The sequence below is a fragment of the Apium graveolens genome, chromosome 5, assembly GCF_009905375.1.
Source record: "Apium graveolens cultivar Ventura chromosome 5, ASM990537v1, whole genome shotgun sequence".
NCBI classification, from domain to species: Eukaryota; Viridiplantae; Streptophyta; class Magnoliopsida; order Apiales; family Apiaceae; genus Apium; species Apium graveolens.
The window spans coordinates 30447854-30469822 of NC_133651.1; the positions used below are offsets into that span (position 1 = coordinate 30447854).

Genomic DNA, 21969 nt, shown 5'->3' on the forward strand with positions numbered 1-21969 from the left:
TTGAAAATATAATGGTTTAAGAACAAGTTATCTATCGCGATTACATATGGTGAATAAGATGGTTAAAATGACCCACGAATTATGCATGTCAATTCATAAATAAACCTATGCTAGCATGACAAGTTCTAAACCTCTATATTCATTGTCGCTTCAATTGAAATTAACAAACAATCTTAGATGTTAGCTACGCATCAAAGATGAATAAGCAAAACCAAACTAGGAAATCATAAATCACCACACACTAAAGAATTAGAACAATTAACTATAGAAATCCATAAATAAATTCGCTAGAACCCCATGACAACGATTAGTTCATAATCGAACTTATCGTCACCATGGGTTCCAATGAAAACATGATAATAAACAATATAAGAGCACTAGGGTTCAAAGATAAATAAAAAACAAGCATCAAAATATCAACTATATTGAAGAATATAAAAGTCTTCTCCTCTGTAGCCGTCTTGTACTCTCTAGGTCTTCGTATTACTCTCCCTTGGCTCCTTGTTATTAAAAACTACTTTTTATTGGTTTATATAGGCCCCAAATGGACCTGGACTCTCCAAATCTTCAATTTCTACTAAAATCAGGATTCTGGGGCAAAAAGGGCCACGCAGGCGCGCGGGTTTGGGCACGGGCGCGCAGGTTTTCGGCAGAAATAGGGCGCGGGCGCGCAGGATTGGGCGCGGGCGCGCGGGTTTTCTGGATTTTTTTTTGCTATTCTTCTTTTGACCATAACTTGAACTCTGTTCATCGGAATTTGATGATTCAACTGTCCACGCGAAGATAAAGAGATTCTCTTTAACTTGAGAATGATCTAGACTTCCAATTATGATCTCTTTTCAGTTTAATTTCTTGAAAAGCTTCTTTCTTCCTCCAACTAATGTCTGCAATGCAAAAATACAAAAACACGTCAAATATACCAGATACTTGAGTCCAAAACACCAATTTAAGCCTGAATGAAGCATTCTAAGTAGATATAAAATCCACTTATCAACCTCTCAGCTTCCGATGAAACCGTCGTGGTAGTCTTAGTTCGGTTTGACGAAGGAAAAGAAGTCCCTCTATACTACATTAGCCACTCACTAAGAGATGCAGAAATAAGATATCTACAGGTCGAGAAGCTAGTCTACACCCTAGTCATCGCCAATCAAAAATTGCGACACTACTTCCAAGCGAGGGAAATTCATGTGCTCACGAATCAACCTCTCGAGAGAATCCTGCATAAACCCGACATGATGGGGGCAGACTCGCTGCTTAGACCGTTAAGCTGAGCCAATTTTACATCGAATATAAACCTCGAACTGCGATCAAAGCTCAAGTTCTCTCAGATTTTGTTGATGAATGTCAATTCAAAGCCAAAGCGCACAATTCCGACGAAGACCAGTTAAGGCCATGATTACTGTTTGTCAACGGATCTTCGACCACCGACTCAGGAGGAGCAGGAATAATCTTAATCAACCCGGAAAGATTCAAGATCCAACAAGCCCTCAAATTCGAATTCTCAGCTACAAACAACGTAGCCGAATACGAGGCACTGATCGCAGGCTTGTAGCTGGCAGCGAATCTCGAGGTTGAAATCATTGATATATTCGGAGATTCTCAACTGGTTTCCAAACAAATAAGTGGAGAGTTAAAAGCACATAATGAGAGAATGGCTCAATACCTTGCACGTACACAAGAGCTACTTAAAAATTCCCTTCATGGAAGCTCTCGAATGTTGATAGAGAGGAAAATCAGTGGGCATACTCCCTTGCCAAGTTAGCATCCTCCAATCTACCTGTTAATCTTGACCCAATATATGTCAACGTCCTAACGTCTCCCACCATCGATGAACTATCCATTAATCAGATTCAGAATAGCTTCGACTGGCAAAAACCATTCATCGACTATATCCTCGAGAACAAACTCCCCAAGGGAAAGAACGAAGCCTGTTAACTAATATTTAAGGCAAGAAACTACTGTGTTATTGGCTCATTGTTGTATCGACGCGCCTTATCTGAACTGCTGCTCCACTACTTGAGCTCAGAGAAAGCCCATCAAGCGATGATCGAGGTACACACTGACATATGCGGTGAACACCTCGGAGGAAAGAATCTGGCTCTTAAAATCATCATATAGGGACTATACTGGCCCACAATCCGTAAAGATTGTGAGGAATATGTTAGAAAGTGTCAAGCATGTCAGCTATATGGGAATGTAAGCCATCGACCCATGACTGAGCTTAACTCGATACTCGCTCCATGCCCCTTTTTTCAGTGGGGGATAGATATTGTAGGGCCCTTTTAAAAATCCAAAAACCAGTGCCAATACATAGTGGTCGCGGTGGATTACGCAACCAAGTGGGTCGAAGCGAAAAGAGAAAGAGATGATTGATTTCTTCATGGAGTATGTTGTATTTTGGCTTGGAATCCCAAGGATTTTAGTTTCCGATAATGGCACACAATTTGTGGGAGCTCAGTTTGAGAGAGCTCTAGAGGAACTAAAAATCCAATACATCAAGGCCTCAGTTGCATACCCACATGCCAATAGGCTCGCAGAAGTAACGAATAGAGCCATTTTATAAGGCCTAAAGAAAAAAAATGAAGAAATCTTCCGTTGTTGGGTTGATGAACTCCCGAATGTGCTATGGTCCTATAGGACGACACCTCGAAGTGCAACAGGTGAAACTCCATTCCACCTCGCATATGGCGTCGATGTCGTCCTACCCATCGAAGTAAGCCTAATCTCCCCACGGATCGAGATATTCGATCTTTCACTCGCTCTCGAGAGCATTCGCTTTCATAATAACTTACTCGAGGAAATAAGAGAAGAGTCTCGGCTCCGAATGATCGCACAACAGGAAAAAACTGCAAAATACTTTAACAGAAAAGTCAAAGCCAATAGCCTTAAGGTCGATGACCCCGTGCTTTGAGACTCTGCTGCATCACAACCCACAGTATCAGAAAAGCTCAAACCGATATGGGAAGGCCCGTATCGAATGTCGAAGGTGGTTAGCACGGGGACTTACGAGCTCGAACATCTTGAAGGTCAGCCAATTAAAAATGCGTGGAACGACATCCATCTCGAAAGATTTTATCAGTAATTTGTTTCTTTCTGTAATGTTCGAAGCTTTTTAAGACAATGATCAACCCTCGATGCAATGAGGGTCATTATGAGACCTCCATCGAGGGATCTTTTAATTTATGACAATTCAAGACTTTAGAACATTTCCTATTTTTCCAAACATACTAGTCACGGTAACCAAACAATTGTTATATTCCAATTAAAATATAAAACGGGTTGCCCATCCAAGTAAAAGCTCAACTACTATGACAAACTCAGCAACGTGGGAATGATCAAATAGATAAACTATTACAACATTCACGTAACAGAGTACCACATTCTACGAGGATTTTATAAACACAAACCTCTGATACATCAAAGACGAATATACTAAGACGGTAACCAAACCAAAACAAATAAAAAAAAAAGAAAACGATAGAACGAAAAGAAAAGAAACACAAAGTATAATCAGAATTCTAGCTCCCCGACCAATGTTCAGTTGATAGTAAAATCAAAATCCAAAACACTTAAGATAATTCTTAAGTACTAACAGGACATGTATTCCAACATGTTACAAAAAAGTAACAGTTTCACACAAACGGATCCCAAACATTATCATTTTTCAACACAATTAAAAGATAAGTGTTTAAAAGAACAGATATATTAAAAATGAAAAATGTCAGGAAAAATCACCCACCACTGTAAAACACAAGATCCGAAAGAGGATAATACAAGCACAATCCAGAAAATAAGCACCAATAACCACCTAGTTCAAGTAGCAAAGAAACAAGTTTAATTCGCCAATGAAATAAAAATTACAAATATCATGGGGCATTCCCCACCTTCAGACACCTCCACCATCAGCTTGTTCACCATCAGTCAGGTTCCCAGGCTGCGAGGCCGCAAAATCTCGAATGTAGTCCTGAAAAGAATGACCCTCGATGTTGAAGCCGAAATCGGCAAACCGCTAAAAGCGGCGACCATAACCATCCCCGAGAGCCGATGCAATATCTTCTACGCTCTTTTCAACATCTTCCTTATGCTTCACGTTCTCATCAATGGTAGCTCTGTAAAAGTCGTTGATCCCCTCTAGCTGACGACCCAAACCTTCGCATTCGACCTTCGCTGCGTCTCTATCATTCTCCGCATCTCGAAGCTTATTCTCGAGCTCTTCAACTTTCTCAGCCAAAGTATTCTCAGAAGATTACAACTCTTCGACACGCTTAAAAAACACGAAATTCTTGTTAAAAAATCACCTACGCGCCTATCGGCCTCGGTGAAACTCACCTTCAACCTCTTCCTCTCCTCTTTCAACGACGATACCTCAGATTTCAGCTTAACCTGAACCTCGTTTCCAACATCCTTCTTGTAATCCTTCAGCACATGCATAAAATCAGCAAGGAACTATATAAACACGCAAAAAGAAGGCCATCAATAATAATATAGTTGGACCATCAAAGAATAAATAAATAAAAAACAACAAAAACAACGACAACAACAAAATAGCAAAAAGGAAAGAACATGAAGATATTTTACCCAACCCATTCGTCCCTTACATCGATCCACGAGCTCATCCCGCTGTCTCCCCTCGTAAGCCACTACATCCTGAGGCAAGTTAAAAATCTTGAAAGCACGAAGCGAAACCGTCGAACCACCCATCCAACGCTCAGAGGGCTGAATCTCGACGCGAACCGGCTCCCTCCGAACCCGGGGGTCAACGGTGTTAGACATAAGGACCCTGTTCCCAACAAGTATAACAGTTTTATTCACTCCCGTGAGAGCCGCTTCAGTTTCACCAGCATTACTTTTCTCCACTTCACCATGGTGACGCTTGCACGGATGTTCGACCGGAGGAGCAACATCGGCAACCACTTGCCCGACATCCTCCACAACCTTCTCACCACGATAGTATAGAAGCTCGATAAAAATTGAATGATTTTGCTTCGACGGGCCGACCCTGCCAGCGTCAACGGTACCTCCCGATGCCCTCTTCACTAACAGAAGCATTGCCTTATCCATCTCCCCACGAACCCCTCTATTCAGAATGTTCTTAAGCGAAGTCTCGACTACTGCAAAAATGACAAGAAGGAAACAAGGGAATTAGTCAACTTAAATAAAAACTTAAAAACAACGAGCAAAGTGGAATTAAAAAAATCAATCAGAATACAGGACACGACAGTCAAAATAGATCAACATCCACCTCTCTCACAATCGTGCATTTCCAAGAAATGCTGATCTTTCAACAGTAAGTGAGTGTATATAGATATATCCCTATGAGATCATCAAGATACTCCCTGTCATACTTATCCAAACCATTTAAATAATCAATAGTAGCCTGACTGATCTTCCTACAAGGCCTCACAAATTCCAAGTCTGGACCCCCGATGTACAACCACTTAGCATGATAACCGGAGTTCGACGACCGACAACTCACTATCTTCATCCTCTTATGCCGAGTATCAAAATAGACTTGGCCCTCATGATATCGGACCCCGTATATCGAGAAAAATAGCTTAATAGATGAAATCCTATCCCTATCACAACACAAAGCTATAAAACCACTGACTTGAGCCACCGAATTAGGGGCCAACTAGCCAACTCCACAGCCTATCGCCTCATACATCGCCAAGAAAAGCGTATGCATTGGCAACCTTAGTCCAAAGTGAAACAGAAGCATCGGAATATCATGCATACCATACTCCGACATCATCCAGACACGCTCTTCAGCTGTCGGAACCCGATACCTATACCCATTTACTAAATCGACATATGCCTTTAACTCTTTCAACGGAACTTCCTTGTTTATATAGTGACTACGGTAATTGAGACTCGACTTATCTAAAAATTTCTCCCGACCAAGACGATAATTATCTACAACACGACTCGTAAAGGTCAGGGTTCGAGGACTCATTGGGGTAGAAGCTTGTCCCTCGACTGGAACACCCTCCAATAACTCGTCCTCATCCAAAAAATCGAAGGAGTGACATTGTGCAAGATCGGTTGGAATCTCCAAATGGTTCAAATCCCACAAAGATTCTTGGTCTCCTTCCTCGAGGGGCCTTTTCTCGGGGTTTCGATTGGACACAGTTCTAATAGAAGAGGAAGAACTAACTACATCCACATCCATGATTGTTTATAAAAACAAGAAATTTTTACCACAACAACCAAGAAGAACAAAAGGAAAAACGGATATAAAAGCAAATTGCAAAGCTTAAGACTTAACAAGAAAAAGAGAAAGACTTACATAGATAAGGAGGAAGTGGAATGGCAGCAAGACTCCAGGCAAGCGGCGGTTCTGTACTAAACTTCACGGAAGCCGAACGGTTGCACACTCTCCCAATAACAAAATATCTCTTAAAAAGAAATTAGTATATATGTGAAGAATATATATATATATATATATATAGGTTTGCAAAAAAAAAGAGGGGGAAGAGAGAATAATAACACACCTACACTAAATTCGCCTATCTCATTTTTTTATTTATTATTCAAAAAATTTCTCATCTTTTATATTTACCCATGCATACATATTTATTTATTTATTTCCCTTTGTTCTCAGTTCTTGTAGTATCCCCATATTACTGTACCTAATTTTGTAATTTCAGGGCTCAAAGAACCCAAGATCAAATCTAAAAATATTGCTCAAACTAAAGGGGAGACAAATGTTGGACCTCAAACTAAAGACTTGGAATAAAAAGTAAGGGGCCAAAAAGACTTGGAGGAATAATTATATAACATTTGATACCCCAAGAGGCCCATTTGTAAAAGATACCTCATTGGGACTCCCTATAAATATAAATGAACAAGCTCATTTCAAGAACTAATTGAATAAAGAAAAAATTTCCTTAAAAATTAGTCTTAAATATTAAATAATATTCGAGGTTTATCACATATATAGTACTTTAGAATTATACAATTATATAAATTTTATTATATTCAGTTCACTTTTTTCAGGTGGCGTTATTAAAGAAATCAAATTTGAACCAAAATTATTCGATTTTTGTATAATTAAACTAGAGCCAAACCCAATCAATACTGATTGAAATTTCAGTTTGGACTATTTTGGGAAAAAAGTATGTCAAGGACTCAAGACGCACAATATAAAATACGCGAGGGTTTATTTGAATTATAAGATTTAAATCATAAAATTATGAATGATTTTACACATTAAAAATGAAAAATAAATATATTCAATTATGATTTTCTATTTATCGAATTTAAATTTTGTGATTGATAAAGGCTGTAGATATAAATTTAAAGCTAAATTAAATAAGTTCATTTTCCAGTGCTTGTTAATTTTTACTAACATTAGAATGAAAGCAAAAGTTTAAAATTTGTTCACGTATTTCATCTTAATAGTAATTGATTTTTTTGGAATATTTTATAATAATTATCCATATTATCTATATATACATTTAAAATAATAGTTTTTAAATAAAAAAAATTAACTTACAAAATGAGAATTTTTTAAAATAATTTTACTATTGAATTAAAATATCTTAAAATATGTGTCCCAAATCGTCATATTATGGGTGGTGCTAAATGCAGTAAAATTCTATTTCATACACTCATTAAATATCTTGATAATTTATTAAATGATCTTTAACTAATGTAATACTGTTAATTATCTGCTCCTCAATCACAGTGAATAAAAAGTAATGACGCGGCTGTAAGTGTGGTGACTGGTGAGTCGTTTTCTTCCCTTACATTTAGATTTACTTTGATAATATTCTAATAAATGAGAACCTTGAACACAAGTTTATAATTTGAAATCATTTATTTTATTTTATAATTATTTATTTCACAAGTTTATATTTGTAATCGACAAAAATGAATATTAGTCGTTTTCGAAATAAAACGAATGTTATCTGTATATGATTCTAACAATTTCATATAAATATATGGATATAGTTAGATTTATATCCGAATTATACGTTTGATCGCACTACAATCGCACTACAACTGGGATTGAACATTTGACATGTTTTTTAAGATTCATATAGTTCCATTAATTATTTCAAAGAAAATGTTTTAAATTAAATTTAATATTAATATTTCATTCAAAAAATGAAAATTTAGAAATAAATTATTAAATTATACATTATATATACATTAATATACATGTCAAACATAAAAATAACTGTAAAAAATAAGTGTGACTGAGAAATACGAATCAAATGCTAAAATTTAAAAATCTTCTGCTTCAATTTAGTTGTAGATGACACCAAAATAGAACTGTGAACTATATTTTACAAATACTAACTTAAATCCTGTATGATGCACGGGTTCCGTTAATATTTAAATTTTTTATTTATCTCGTTATATTCTAATTTTTAAAATATTTTTGTAAATATATGATAATTATAAGTTTGTAATAAAAATAATAGTATAACTTGAGTAGAATAAGTATATTTTCTTTAGTGATTTAATAATTTAGTAGTTTAGCGGATATATGATACTATTTATTTATTTTTTAATAATAGGATATGTTGTCGTAGTTTAGTAGGATTAGTAGACTATATCTAGTAATTTAACAATTTAGTAATTTAACGAATATATAACACTATTTATTTATTTTCTTTAATAACCAAAATTAGGTAATAACCATTAAACCAAATTATACCCCCTTTCGATTATTATAATATAGTATAAATAGTTAAGTTGGTCAATATTTAACATAGTAACTTCGTTGCTAAAATTCTTGAAAATATTTAAAATAGTCACACATATTTGTCCATAAACTGAAGAAAATATATTTCAATCATTAAACATTTTAATTTGATTTAAGAAGATACGTGTAAAAATGTAATAATGATAATATTAAATGCACCGATTTTTAAGTGATGCACAAATAATGAGAGAGGGTTGTTGTAATTTCCACTTACTCCATAAAATTTTACTGTATTTAGCGGTCATCTATATAGTATTATATCCTTATATATAATTAGAGTAAAAGAGATCATATGGTACGGTATGTGATGGTTTGATCGTCACAGTCCCGCGTTAACTAAACAACTAAACTTATATAAGTTTATTAAAACTCTTTTGAAAAAATAAAACTAATTCCCTAATATGTTTAATGTATGCTATTAACTTATACGGAAAATTATAATATACAACCTAGATAAAAGTTATAATTTGGTTAAGGGTGTTTTTTAATATTTGGTTATAAAGGAAAAAAATAAAAACAAAGAAAGAATTTTTTATTAAATTTTAAAAAAATGAAAAAAAAGGACACCACTTTAAATACATAAAATTTACAATAATATAAATTATATGACTTTATTTTTATATGTGTATGAAAATTGGGATTATAATACAAGTTAAAGTTGGCAAACAATTTTAAAAATTGAAATAATAATACTATTTATATTAAATATGCAATACACAAAAGTTACAACAATATAAATTATAGGACTTTATTTTTATATGTGTATGAAAATTGGGATAATAATACAAGTAAAACAAATAGCACATAATTAAATTTCATGTAAATAGAAATGTAACTAACTATTTATATTAAATATGGAATACACAAAAGTTACAACAATATAAATTATAGGACTTTATTTTTATGTGTATGAAAATTGGGATAATAATACAAGTAAAACAAATAGCACATAATTAAATTTCATATAAATAGAAATGTAACTAGAAATTTGTATAAAAGTTGAAAACAATTTAAAAAATTGAAATAATAATAACAGTAAACCAACAAGGTGTTGGTGCGGTGATAAGGGTGCAAGCCACTGTGCCTGTAATCAATTAACAAAAAGAAATAATAACACTATTTATATTAAATACAAGTGAATATCGTATATTCAATAAAAATATATAGTAAATACAAGCGAAGATAATTTATATAAGCAATAACACCATTTGTGTAACAAAAATTTATATAAAGTTTTAAATAAAAATTCAAAAAAAATATAATAATAAAATAAATATGTAACAAACACATTAAAAATATTATTAAAAATTTCCCGTGTATTGCACGGGTATAAAGCTAGTATATTATAATCACCGGAATGGAGTATAATTTGGTATGCCTTTTTTTTGGCTGGTTTGGTTATCCCCATTTATAACCGTCGGATCTTTTTAATCAAGTGATCATGACCGTTAGATTTAAATACTAAAAGAATACACGCTACTCAAGCTCCCAAGTTCGAACCCCGTAAATAATAAAAATTTATATTATTATTTATACACTACTAAAACTCTTTGGTTCGAACCTTGCCAACATCAAATATTTATATTATTATTTATAAACGACCCCAGATTCAGTATCAAATCCTGTCAACAACAAATATTTATATTATTATTTATAAATATATTAATAAGATAATGATTAAAAAAATTATTATAATTTTAAATAATATTAAAATATTAATGAAGACTAGTATTATTAAATTGAAAGGTAAAAGTCAGCGCACCATCCTCTACCCCGAATGGTCTCATCGTATTATTAGTTCATCTCATCCTGTTTCTGTTTCTCTGTGTGTACGATCGGAGTCGTCGTCGTCGTTTTTCAGACCACAACTCTCAACTTCTTGTAAGAACCTATCCTCACATATACTTACTTACTTACGTACATGTAAATAATCTTAATTTTATTATATTTGTCTTTATCCTTGTTGTTTAATTTCGAGGTTTTTTAATTAGGTTATTTATTTATGTGTCTATTTAGATATTGTGATTGATTGTAAATTGTGTTTTATGTAAAATTTGAGTTTGCTATTGAATTGATTTGTAACCATTTAGGTGAATCTAGGGGAACACGTAAATTACTGTTTTAAGGACTTTTATTTTGTGACACAGTACAATTATCTTTTGTTAAGTGTGTACTTTTAATTTTTAGTATACGGAGAGGAGGATACGGAGAGGGGATGTTTGAGTTAAGTCCTAGATTAATGAGAAAATTATTTAAGTTATAAAAGAGAATGTATTTCCGGAAAATGACTATGATCTAGACAAGTGATATTGATACTTCAATGTAAGGATAGTATAATGATATTAAATGTCTCCTTTTGATGATTAATATTACGTTCCTCGTGTAATGCAGTACCTTCTTCCCTTTTGCAAATTGATAGCTAAATGCAGGTTTAACTTGAGGATTATTGGGAATTAGGTCTTGTGTAATTATATTGATTTTAATTAGTAGAACAAAAAGTGACATTCTAGGAGAATATTGGCCACCTAGGTAGAAGTATTACTGGATAGCCATTTTATTTTTTGGTTTGATTGGGTAATGCAATACACATATCGTCCCCTCTTCATCCTTAAGCAATTAGCTTATGACAAGGAGAGCTTTCGTGATGAGCCCGTTAAATTAAAGTTCCATGTAGTTAATTTCAGTTGCTTAGGATATCTGGCTACAGAGAAAATGAATAAATGTTCTTCTAGTAATCCAAACGATATTCATAATTTCTTATTAATTGGTGAGGCTATGCTTCGTCTTTGTTACACTTCCTTTTTGCAATGTATGCTAATGCTCAAGTGCCGAGTTGGCATATTCTAAATGGCCAAAGCAATTAGAGCATCTCCAATAGATTTTGGGGTGCCAAAACATTGCCAACACATTAAAAATAAGAGTAATATTTTATTTTCACTTCATCCCTATTAGATTTTGAACCCCTAGCCCTAGCTCCTATAATAAGCACTTCATACAACGTGCCTAAATGGTTCCCCACATAAATTATGTACTTACTATTATGTGACAAATTAATAGAAGTTAGAAAAAAATTAAGTATGAATGGATCATATTTACTTTCAAGTTTCAACACAAGAATTTCTGTTTTTTTCCAATTGAGGGGGTGCCAAAAGTTGGCAACTTCTCTTGGCACCCTTGCTACTCCAATAGGGTGGCACCCAAGAGTGGCATGCCACATAGATCTTGGCACCCGTATTGAGATGCTCTTAGCAACCTAGTTACTTCTGTTGTAGTCTACATAGTTGAAAGGTTAATACAGTGAAGATAGCTAAAAGGGCTTAAGAAAGTTTTAGTCGACGTGGCTGCAGATTCATTTCATTAAATGCTTAATATGGGGACCTATAGAAGAATCATGGTTGAAACATAGTTTTGTTTGAACATAATCCTGATTCCTGACCGTGGGGATGTGGAGGACTTCTTAATTTCTCAATGGCTCGAAACACTAGGGTTAAGTTGAGTTCTTTTAATTTTTGTTTTAGCAATAAATTTCATGTCCCATCATATCAGTACCACTTGGTATCTATCTACATGTGTGTGTGTGTTACATCTCATTAGGTGTTATTAAAATCATAAATGCAAGTGTGTACAAAGAGCCAAAAAGGAAAGGAGTTTATACTATTAAGAGATAAGCCATTTTATTCTGTTTCATGTTAGTCCTTGCGGAGAGGATCATCTGTTATTTGTTGGAAAAATTAAAAGCCTGGATCAGTTGAGAATAAAAGAAGTTAAACTGGAACCTTTATGTGAAGATGAAGTGACTGTTATTGTTTCCCGTAATGGTTTTGTAGTATGTTGATGCTTGTTTCTTGGATTAATTTTGCGTACGTTGATGCGAAGATGATTTTGTTATAATAATTTTATAATACTATATAGACATGAGTCTATTTGTATTATCTAATTAAGAATATGCTAAAATTTAAATGTTAGTAGAGAAGTATTATGTAGTACTTACTAGTTAGCATTGATTTTCTATATTTAGTATTTAATTTGTTGTCCAAGTTTTAGGGTCTCTAGTTAAACAATTTCAATCTTCATAATTAGAGAGAGTTGTATATTATGAAGTGTTGAAATTGGAAATCTGTGGATATATTGTGTGCTTACAGATCCTTTGTGGAGATGGCGTTTTTTTTTTGTAAAAAAAAAATTCGTCATGTGGTGGTGTTTTTTTATCTTTATTTAGTGATCTAACAGTAACAATACACTTTTGAGTTTTTTTGTATTTGTACCATGTCTTGACTTGTGATTAAATATGTGCTTCAATCTATCATGTGATTATAGGCTACACCAGCTCAAAATGTTCCCTTGTATTGTGGGGCAGGAAATACGAAATATATATTAAACACTGTAACGAGCTTTGGGCTATAATATTTTTGTAGGAAGTTAATTCATTAAAAAATAAGATACCTTATATCTAACTTTGAAAATACATTTTTGCACAGGTAGTCAGAGCAGCAGAAAAAATACATGGCTTCCTTCAAGGCATTTTTGAACAGTCCGGTTGGCCCCAAAACAACTCATTTCTGGGGTCCAATAGCCAACTGGGGATTTGTTATCTCTGTATGCTTCTATTCTTATCACTGAAATTACCAACATTTATCTGCTGCGCAACTATTTGATACAATCTATCCAAGTTTTTAGTTGGTTGTGTTTTATTACACTCCATATCTTTAAATCATGTATGCTTAATTTGTAAGGGTTTGGTGGACATGCAAAAGCCTGCTGAAAATATATCAGGCAACATGACAGGAGGTTTGTGATGCCTATTTTAATATGAAAATTTGATGTGATGGTTGAGAATATTAAACACGTATATTATTGATTCTGCAGCACTGTGCATATACTCTGGATTATTTATGAGATTTGCATGGATGGTTCAGCCTCGCAACTATCTACTTCTTGCATGCCATGCCTCAAATGAGACTGTTCAATTGTATCAGTTCTCCCGTTGGGCAAAGAGTCAGGGGTAAGTGATAAAATGATATTACTTCTTGGTCATCTGTTTGTATGAACTATGTGATTGCATTTTGCCTCTATAGTCATTACTCGTTAGTCAAGGTTATATCTTTACAAATATCATTTTCTTCTTTCTTGGAGACCTAGTACCATGTCCAAAATTTAAATTTCCTTTAGATTAGGACAGATCCATATATAAAGAGCTTTGTAAATATATAAGGTCCCTTTCTTTGAATGGTGAATGATCATATATCTGGACCAGAAGAATATATAAAATCTGGGTCTCTTCTGCAAACACGGGCAAATAAACTTAATAGATTAAACAGACTAAATAAACCCTTTTAGCTTGTTTGTGGAGCATCGTTGCATTAAAGCGAACTTGCTTCTCTTAAAAAATTCTGATAGGCCAGTCTCCCAAAGTATTAGCATATAAAACCGATAACCTTGAGAGGAGGTAATTTTTTTAAAGCTGCTGGTGAATATACCCTCTGGGTTGCAATCAAGCTGAGTTGCTACTTTATGGTAGCTTGTGATAGCTACCTATCAAGAAACCTAACTTTGTAGGGTATGTTTCTTCAGTTGGCTTGTTGCTTCTGTTCTGAGCTGTAAACATTTCCCTATGCTGCTCTGTATACACTTTATAGAACCTTTTTTTTCAATGACTTGTATCCATTATCCTTTGACTATTTGTATGTATATTAATGTTTATCCACACCTCTATGTTTTCTAAAATAGGTACTTGCAAGGGAAGGAAGACAAAGTTGCCCAGTGATTTTGGATGCTCTTTTTCTCATGTTCATCATGTATTGTGGAGTTTACCACCCAGACGATAGCGTGACTTGATTTATTTTAAAGCAGTTCGGAACTGAGCTGGTCACTGAGTAAATCAGTTGATTCTTACGTTATGTTTGATTTCGCTTACTGAAAGCAACGACAAGCTTATAAGAAATACCTTTACACAACCGAAAATAATGTCACTGCTGTTGGTGTACTATCCCCTCTCCGTTGTGCAGTCGTCCAACTCTGAATTGTGGTTAAATATTGCTCTAGTTACTTCCAGTTTTGGACTATAATGGATAAGTATTCCTCTAAATATTCTCAAATTAGGAAAGATAAAAGTTATAAGAGACTGGTAATTTTGCCTAGGGAAAAGTGGACCAAGTCGATTTTAAATATCAAATGGCTCAATTTCTTTCCGAAGAAGGGTCATTTGTACCTATACAGTTGCCTACATTTGCAGTCATAAGCTGGAATTGAGAACAAGTAAATTTTACTATCAGTCAAGTTCTTACAGCCAACATATAAATGAGAGTTATATTTGGGCGAGTCCAGCTTGTTATTATCGCTGTTCGGGTATGACAGTTTGAAACCATGGTTTCATCAAACTGTTAATGGTGTAGAGCTATGATTCAACTTTTTTTTTTTGGGGGGGGGGGGGTTGTTGGACTTTGGATGTGTTCATGAATATTCATTTCATCTTAGTGTTCATGAATATTCATTTCATCTTAGTGTTCATTTCATCGTACAAATAAGAATCCAACCAAATCAAGATGACCTTTTTTACCAAACATAACTGTGTTAAATATTGTGACTGATACGATGCTAAGATTACGCAAGCAGTTATGATGTCAGTTAGCTCAGACTCTTACAATGTACTTGTAAATTACTAAATTGTGTTTCTATTGATCTCATGCAAATGGAAGTTGGAGAGTTAGACAAACATGGAGAAACGTTGGGAATGGACAACCTCCAAACACGCACCAACTTATGCCAACTTACTTCTGAAATTTTCTTACCATTATCATTGCCATAGCCGGCCCTCTCTCAAACACACACAAATGCACCTTTCTGCTTTATCTCTTACAATTCACTTCTGTCTTAAGTTTTGAGCTCAAACAAACATTTTAATGGCATCTACTACCACTAATAACAATGGCTTCTGCTATAAGACGAAAACATTCAAATCAACTCGACCGCCAATGCCTCTGCCTTCATCTTCGAAAGCTCTCTCGATCACTCAATATTCTCTCTCCCTCCTCAACTCTACTGCCACTGCTTCCTCCCAGGAGACTTCCACTTTCCTCATCGACGCTGCCTCTGGAAAATGTCTCTCGTACTCTCAGTTCATCCGTCAGTCACAGTCCCTAGCTGCCTCTCTCCAATCTCACTTCCCTTCTCTGTCCACAAACGATGTCGCTCTCATTATCTCTCCTCCCTCTCTCCATGTTCCCGTACTTTACTTTTCTCTCCTCTCTTTAAATATAACGCTCTCTCCTGCCAATCCTCTGTCAACTCCCTCCGAGTTGAAACACGTTGTCCAGCTTACTAAACCTAAAATCGCATTCGTAACTTCTTCTACGTGTAAACACATTCATTCCCTCCCACTCGGCACAATTCTTATCGACTCGACTCAGTTTACCTCCATGCTTGATTCGAAAATCTCGTCTAGTCTCAAACAAGTGACCCCGGCTCAGTCTCATTCAGCAGCGATTCTCTATTCATCTGGCACCAGGTTGTATCAAAGGAGTCGAGTTATCACACAGGAACTTGATTTCTGTAATATGTGGATTTTTTCATTAACAATCATTTAACAACCAATGACAATTCGCAAGCTGTGTCGTTATTTACATTGCCTTTGTTTCATGTATTTGGACTTTTTATGTTGTTTAGGGCATTTTCATTAGGAGAATGTTTAGTGTTGATGGGAAGATTTGATTTTGAGACAATGTTAAAGACGGTTGACAAGTATAAAGTTACTTACATGCCAGTTTCTCCGCCTCTTGTTGTGATGCTTACCAAGTCTGATATGGTGGCTAAATATGATTTAAGTTCCCTTCGAAAGCTGGGATGTGGCGGTGCTGCTCTGGGAAAAGAAATCTCACAGAAGTTCAATGCCAGGTTTCCGGACATTGATATAATGCAGGTACTTAGGGGACATTTCTTGTATCCTGATTGGTCTGAATTGAATGGTTCTGTCCTAATTTCTATTGGAACCATCTTGATTGCTAAAAGTTTTTTTTATAAGATAATTACAAATAATTTAACTGTAAACAAAAGGCTTCTTAGCAAATGCAGTTATTAACCAAATGTTCTGTTATTATTTTATGGTAGGCCTGTAGAAATATTGTTATTAACTATTAAGACAGTCATTGACCAAATGCAGTGGTTGATTTCTTTGAAATGTTAAACTGAATTAAGGACCCTATCTTAATGAAAGGGTTTGTGGAGTATTCCAAGTCGAGTATTTGTAGCACTGGATGTTGTTATCTGATTTACATTCAAAAGACGGAATCTTACTTTGTGGTTATATGATGTTTCTGTGGCTATTATTGGCATTAGGGATATGGTATGACTGAGACAGGGGGAGGGGCAACTTCAATAGTAGGGCCAGATGAGGCCAAACATTATGGATCTGCCGGGCGCTTGACTGCAAACATGGAGGCTAAGATAGTTGATCCTTCCACCAGTGAGGCCTTGTTACCTGGAAAAGAAGGGCAACTATGGTTAAGAGGGCCTAATGTTATGAAAGGTGAGGCTCCAGTGCCAAAATTACCCAATTATTGTATCTGTAACCTAATCATCTGCAATGAAAATCAAGAATTTTATTGATGATAGTAGGTGGACATGCCTTTAAGGTTTTGTTTCTTAAATAAGATTAGGAGAACTGATTTTACTCCACTACGGCTTTTTGAATTGTTACCGTTTCTTGTTGATGATGGAAAGTGATTTACTTGATGCAGGTTATGTTGGAGATGATGAAGCAACTGTTGCAACCTTTAGTTCAGATGGCTGGTTAAAGACTGGTGATGTCTGCTGTTTTGATTCAGAAGGGTTCTTGTTTGTTGTTGATAGACTAAAAGAACTAATTAAGTACAAGGCCTACCAGGTGATCAACTCTTAAATCGTTTTAACCCAGTAATAAGTTGCAGTTGCAGTGCAATTTGTGGAACAAATTGCAGGTTCCTCCAGCAGAACTAGAACGTGTACTTCACTCGATTCGTGACATTGCTGATTCTGCTGTCATTCCGTATGTCTCTCTATTAATTGTTCAACCGTGACCAATTCTCCGCTAATAAACATTTGATGTGTTATATATAGTAGGCACTATCGTTTTTCAGTCTCCCTCTGTTTTATTTTATTAACATATTGTGATTTTTTTCTCATCTCACTTTGCATTGCACAAAAGCAGGTATCCAGATGAAGCAGCAGGCCAAATTCCTATGGCTTATGTAGTCAGAAGTCCTGGCAGCAATCTCTCCGAGGTTCAAATCATGGATTTTGTTGCAAAGCAGGTAAGTTCTTGTTAAATGCTTACAATCCTGTGACAGCAAATGTAGCTGCATTGGTAGAATTTCATGTATTTTCAGTGGTCAAGTTGTTTAATTTTTGTGTTAAACATTCATACGACTATGATTACTGGTAATTCTTGATTAGAATTGTTAGTCTTACTATAAATATGCTCCATTTTGCAGGTTTCCCCGTATAAGAAGATTAAACGTGTAGCGTTTATCAATGCTATTCCAAGATCTCAAGCCGGAAAAATATTAAGAAGGGATTTGGTGAAACATGCTACATCAGACGCTTTAGCAAAATTATGAGCCGATTTCCCTGAGCTACTGCGACATGGTCCTCAGCTATCGATATTTTTTTCCAGAAAACATCAAATACTTTTTCGGTGCATAACAAAATAGTTCTGAATCCCAGCTACATTAACCACCACAGCCTGCACCTTCATATGATAACTTGACAAGCAGAATTTCATGTACAATTTCTCGAGTTCCTGTCCATACAATTGGATAGCATAAGATGTGGGTGGGGTCTTCTTCTAACAATTTAAGATTTTAGAATGACTGGACTCGGGTTACAGTCTATGTGATGTCCGGTCAATCTTATTGTAAGATTGAGGCGATGTTTTGACCTGTTTAAAGTACCAACACGTTGTAGAGATCCATCATTCTTTCTTAATATAAATACTGAAAGTTTAAGGTTTAAAGTGTAAGTTTCCATACATAGTAAAACTTACCAAGTATAGTTTTACGTGCGTCCGTGTGATGTAAGGTTAGTGTAAAACTTACTTCATCTATATATTCTTAATGACTACTCCTTAATTTACCCATTTTCCAAATGGGTACCCATAACCTATATTAAATATAAAATCACTAGATCCATGTATATATCCACAAAATTTACCCAATGGGTAAATAAATTTACCCATGACCCATATTAAGTATAAAATCTATATATCCATGGATATATCCATATAAGTTTACCCATTTTTTTACCCATCAAAACACTAAACATGGAAAAAATTTGAATTTTAAAATTTAAACATCTTATCTAAGGAAAGATTTGCATGATTTTCTCATATCTGTTCCAACACTAATTCAATGATAATTATTGATTTTCTTATTCTCTCTCATTCTTTGCAAGCATGACCTAATTTTTTCATCTCCTACTTCAGTTTCATCGCCTAATTTTTGAGGATAATAGCTCAAGATTTTTGACCTAATTTTTTCATAAAATTCTTCATGCAGATTTGATGTGTATCATCTCGTCATAAAAGCTTACAGAATACGTTGTTCATCTGTTAAAACCAGCTTCATGATTTACTGAATATATCCGGATGGATTGTCGAGGAACCAGTACATCAGGTATTCATCTCCTTTGTCAGTTTACTTATAATAACATCGTTTTGTAGATATTTGATTTGATCATGCTTTTCTTATAGGTTCAAAACGACGTGTTCGTGGACAAAATGTTGAAAATTTGTTTAAAAGTCCATCAGAACCAGAGAATCAAGGTAGTGTACACTTTAATTGCATTTCTGATTCGTTTATTGAAAGTTATAATAATGTTCATGTATTATTTCAGTTGTCAAACGTCGTACGCGTGGGAAGAATGTGGACAAGAATCTCACAAATTCAGCAAACATATATGATACACGTAAGCTTTCTCCAAAGAATTTCAGATTGGTTAATGTGTATATACCTTTGACAGATGATGTTATGTAACATACCATGTATCTTCTCCGACCAAGCAGAATTTCATGTACAATTTCTCGAGTTCCTGTCCATACAATTGGATAGTATAAGATGTGAGAGGGGTCTTCTTCTAACAATTTAACATTTTAGAATGATTGGACTCGGGTTACGGTCTATGTGATGTCCGGTCAATCTTATTGTAAGATTGAGGCGATGTTTTGGCATGTTTAAAGTACCAACACATTGTAGAGATCCATCATTCTTTCTTAATATAAATTTAGGTACTCAAAGTTTAAGGTTTAAAGTGTAAGTTTTCATACATAGTAAAGCTTACCAAGTATAGTTTTATGTGCGTCTGTGTGATGTAAGGTTGGTGTAAAGCTTACTTCATTATAATTAAGGGATTGTTAGGTCTCTAAAGAGATTAGTAATGGGATTATTATCTTATTCAGCATCACTTTTCCAGAAACTTTTAGGAACAGTGAAGCTGCAGCAACTTAAAATCAAATCTAATTCGTCTGGTTTTTTATTAATCTATTTTGTCAAGAAGTTAATGCTTCCGGAAGAACAAAAAAAATTATAAACATAATTTGAAGAAAAAACACACATTTTGAGAAATTAAGGGACGTTCATTGAGTAAGCGTACAGTTTTTCATTATTAGTTCATTATTAAGAGTGTTGAGACTGCTGTTGTTATATATCAAAATATTTCTTGTTTAAGATTCATATCGGATTTATAATTCACTATTATCTAACATGGTCCAGTTACAATGGATTGAAAATGACCGATTTCTTAAAAAAAGTTTTAATATACTTCAGTTAATAAATAAGACTCCAAAAGTGAATACTGGCTAAATATAGTAAGCAAGAATCATTAAGAGCAGTGGATTTATTCTTTTAATTACTTTATTTAGTATTAAATCAAACTATATTAAGTGTCCTAACCCCTCAGCTTATATATAAATAGGATCCGTTAAACTTTTGGAGCCTTTGACCTTAAAAACTTGATCCGGGAAATTTATTCAGAAACTTAGTTTTATAAAATACTTAAAAGCAACTAATAGAATATAGCATCCAAGGTTTGACGCATAACTTGGTTTAATTAGTTTGCTAATATTTAAATTTATTATAAACAAGTTCAAATCTCTTGTCGAATCCGAACCGTTTAGTTAAATAAACTGAGTATGTATGGAATTCAATCAGGATTTAGCTCGAACTTATAAATTCGGTTCGATTCGAACTCTAACCCGAACTTGTTTAATTTTTTAAATAATTAGTTATTAATTTTTATTATTTATATATTGAAAATTAATATTTTTTTATAATTTAACATTTTTAATTGTTGATGCCGCGAGTACACTTGGCTAGCGCGACTCATTTCGACACTATTAATTTGTATCGCAAATAAACTCAACTTAACTCAATTTAATTGATGACAGTTTTTAGATTATTTTAATCAAACAAATGTTTAAGTTAAACAAACAGCTTGAGTAAATATTTTATTCGAGTTGACTTGACTCCGATTATAAAATTGAATTTATGTTTTATAATCTCGTCGAGAACTAAATTTCTCAATATCACCTACACTTGTAGGTTTATCTTTACTTAATTTTTTTTGTTTTTTTAACCTTTATTTATTTTTGTGCAGCATCCGTGGGGGACAAGAAACTAAAACTAAATTACCACATGCTTAGTTTGGTTGCGGTCCTTGTAAATGCATCAACTCGAAGGGGAATGCCTAACTTAAAGGGCGATGCTTGGATAGAAAAGTCCAAAAATGAGTTGGAGAATGACATGTGTTTGGCTATATTTATACATCAATGACAAAGAAAGATTTCGGTCATAATCTTGATATAGAATCAACGGTTAAAGCTGAAGGTATTATTCGTCATCTCCCCTCCCGTCTCTTTCAGGTCGATCTGCTCATAGATTTTCTGGTTGCAAGGAACCTAAAGTGACTGATACCTATCAATTACGGGCAATGTTCGTAATTATCGTTTATTGTAAACATCTGTCCGTTAATTATAGATTGGATACGACCAAAATTCGATATGAATATCCGCTCATATTACATTGTACATGCTTAAATTTATGATTTTGAAAGGGTTTCTCACTTCAAACTTTTTTTCAATTTATCAACAATCCATGAATGTAAAGTTAAATAAAAATCATGACAATAAATTGGATATGTAAACTAGTAGATGGCATGTCTAATGAAATATGTAAAAACACGTATATGAGTATTAATTATTGGTTACTAGTTGTTTATAATTTACTTAAATT

General features: G+C 34.3%; 1 protein-coding gene and 1 pseudogene across 1 annotated transcript; both read left to right on the plus strand.

Moving 5' to 3' along the window:
• The first annotated feature begins 10452 nt into the window (after positions 1-10452).
• On the plus strand, positions 10453-14699 carry LOC141723776 (mitochondrial pyruvate carrier 1). Its single transcript, XM_074525666.1, has 5 exons — positions 10453-10594; positions 13192-13309; positions 13447-13501; positions 13580-13715; positions 14441-14699. Exons 2-5 carry the CDS (start codon positions 13217-13219, stop codon positions 14475-14477), a joined length of 321 nt encoding a protein of 106 aa, XP_074381767.1. The 5' UTR covers positions 10453-10594; positions 13192-13216; the 3' UTR covers positions 14478-14699.
• Positions 14700-14847: 148 nt separating this feature from the next.
• On the plus strand, positions 14848-18976 carry LOC141723777 (4-coumarate--CoA ligase-like 9; annotated as a pseudogene).
• The last annotated feature ends 2993 nt before the right edge of the window (positions 18977-21969 follow it).

Bases quoted from the DNA above. Each gene is read 5' to 3' on its own strand.
- LOC141723776 (XM_074525666.1), top strand. From the start codon at position 13,217: ATGGCTTCCTTCAAGGCATTTTTGAACAGTCCGGTTGGCCCCAAAACA. The intron at 13,310-13,446 runs GTATGCTTCTAT...TTAATTTGTAAG, and splicing joins ACTGGGGATTTGTTATCTCT to GGTTTGGTGGACATGCAAAA. The intron at 13,716-14,440 runs GTAAGTGATAAA...TTTCTAAAATAG, and splicing joins CGTTGGGCAAAGAGTCAGGG to GTACTTGCAAGGGAAGGAAG.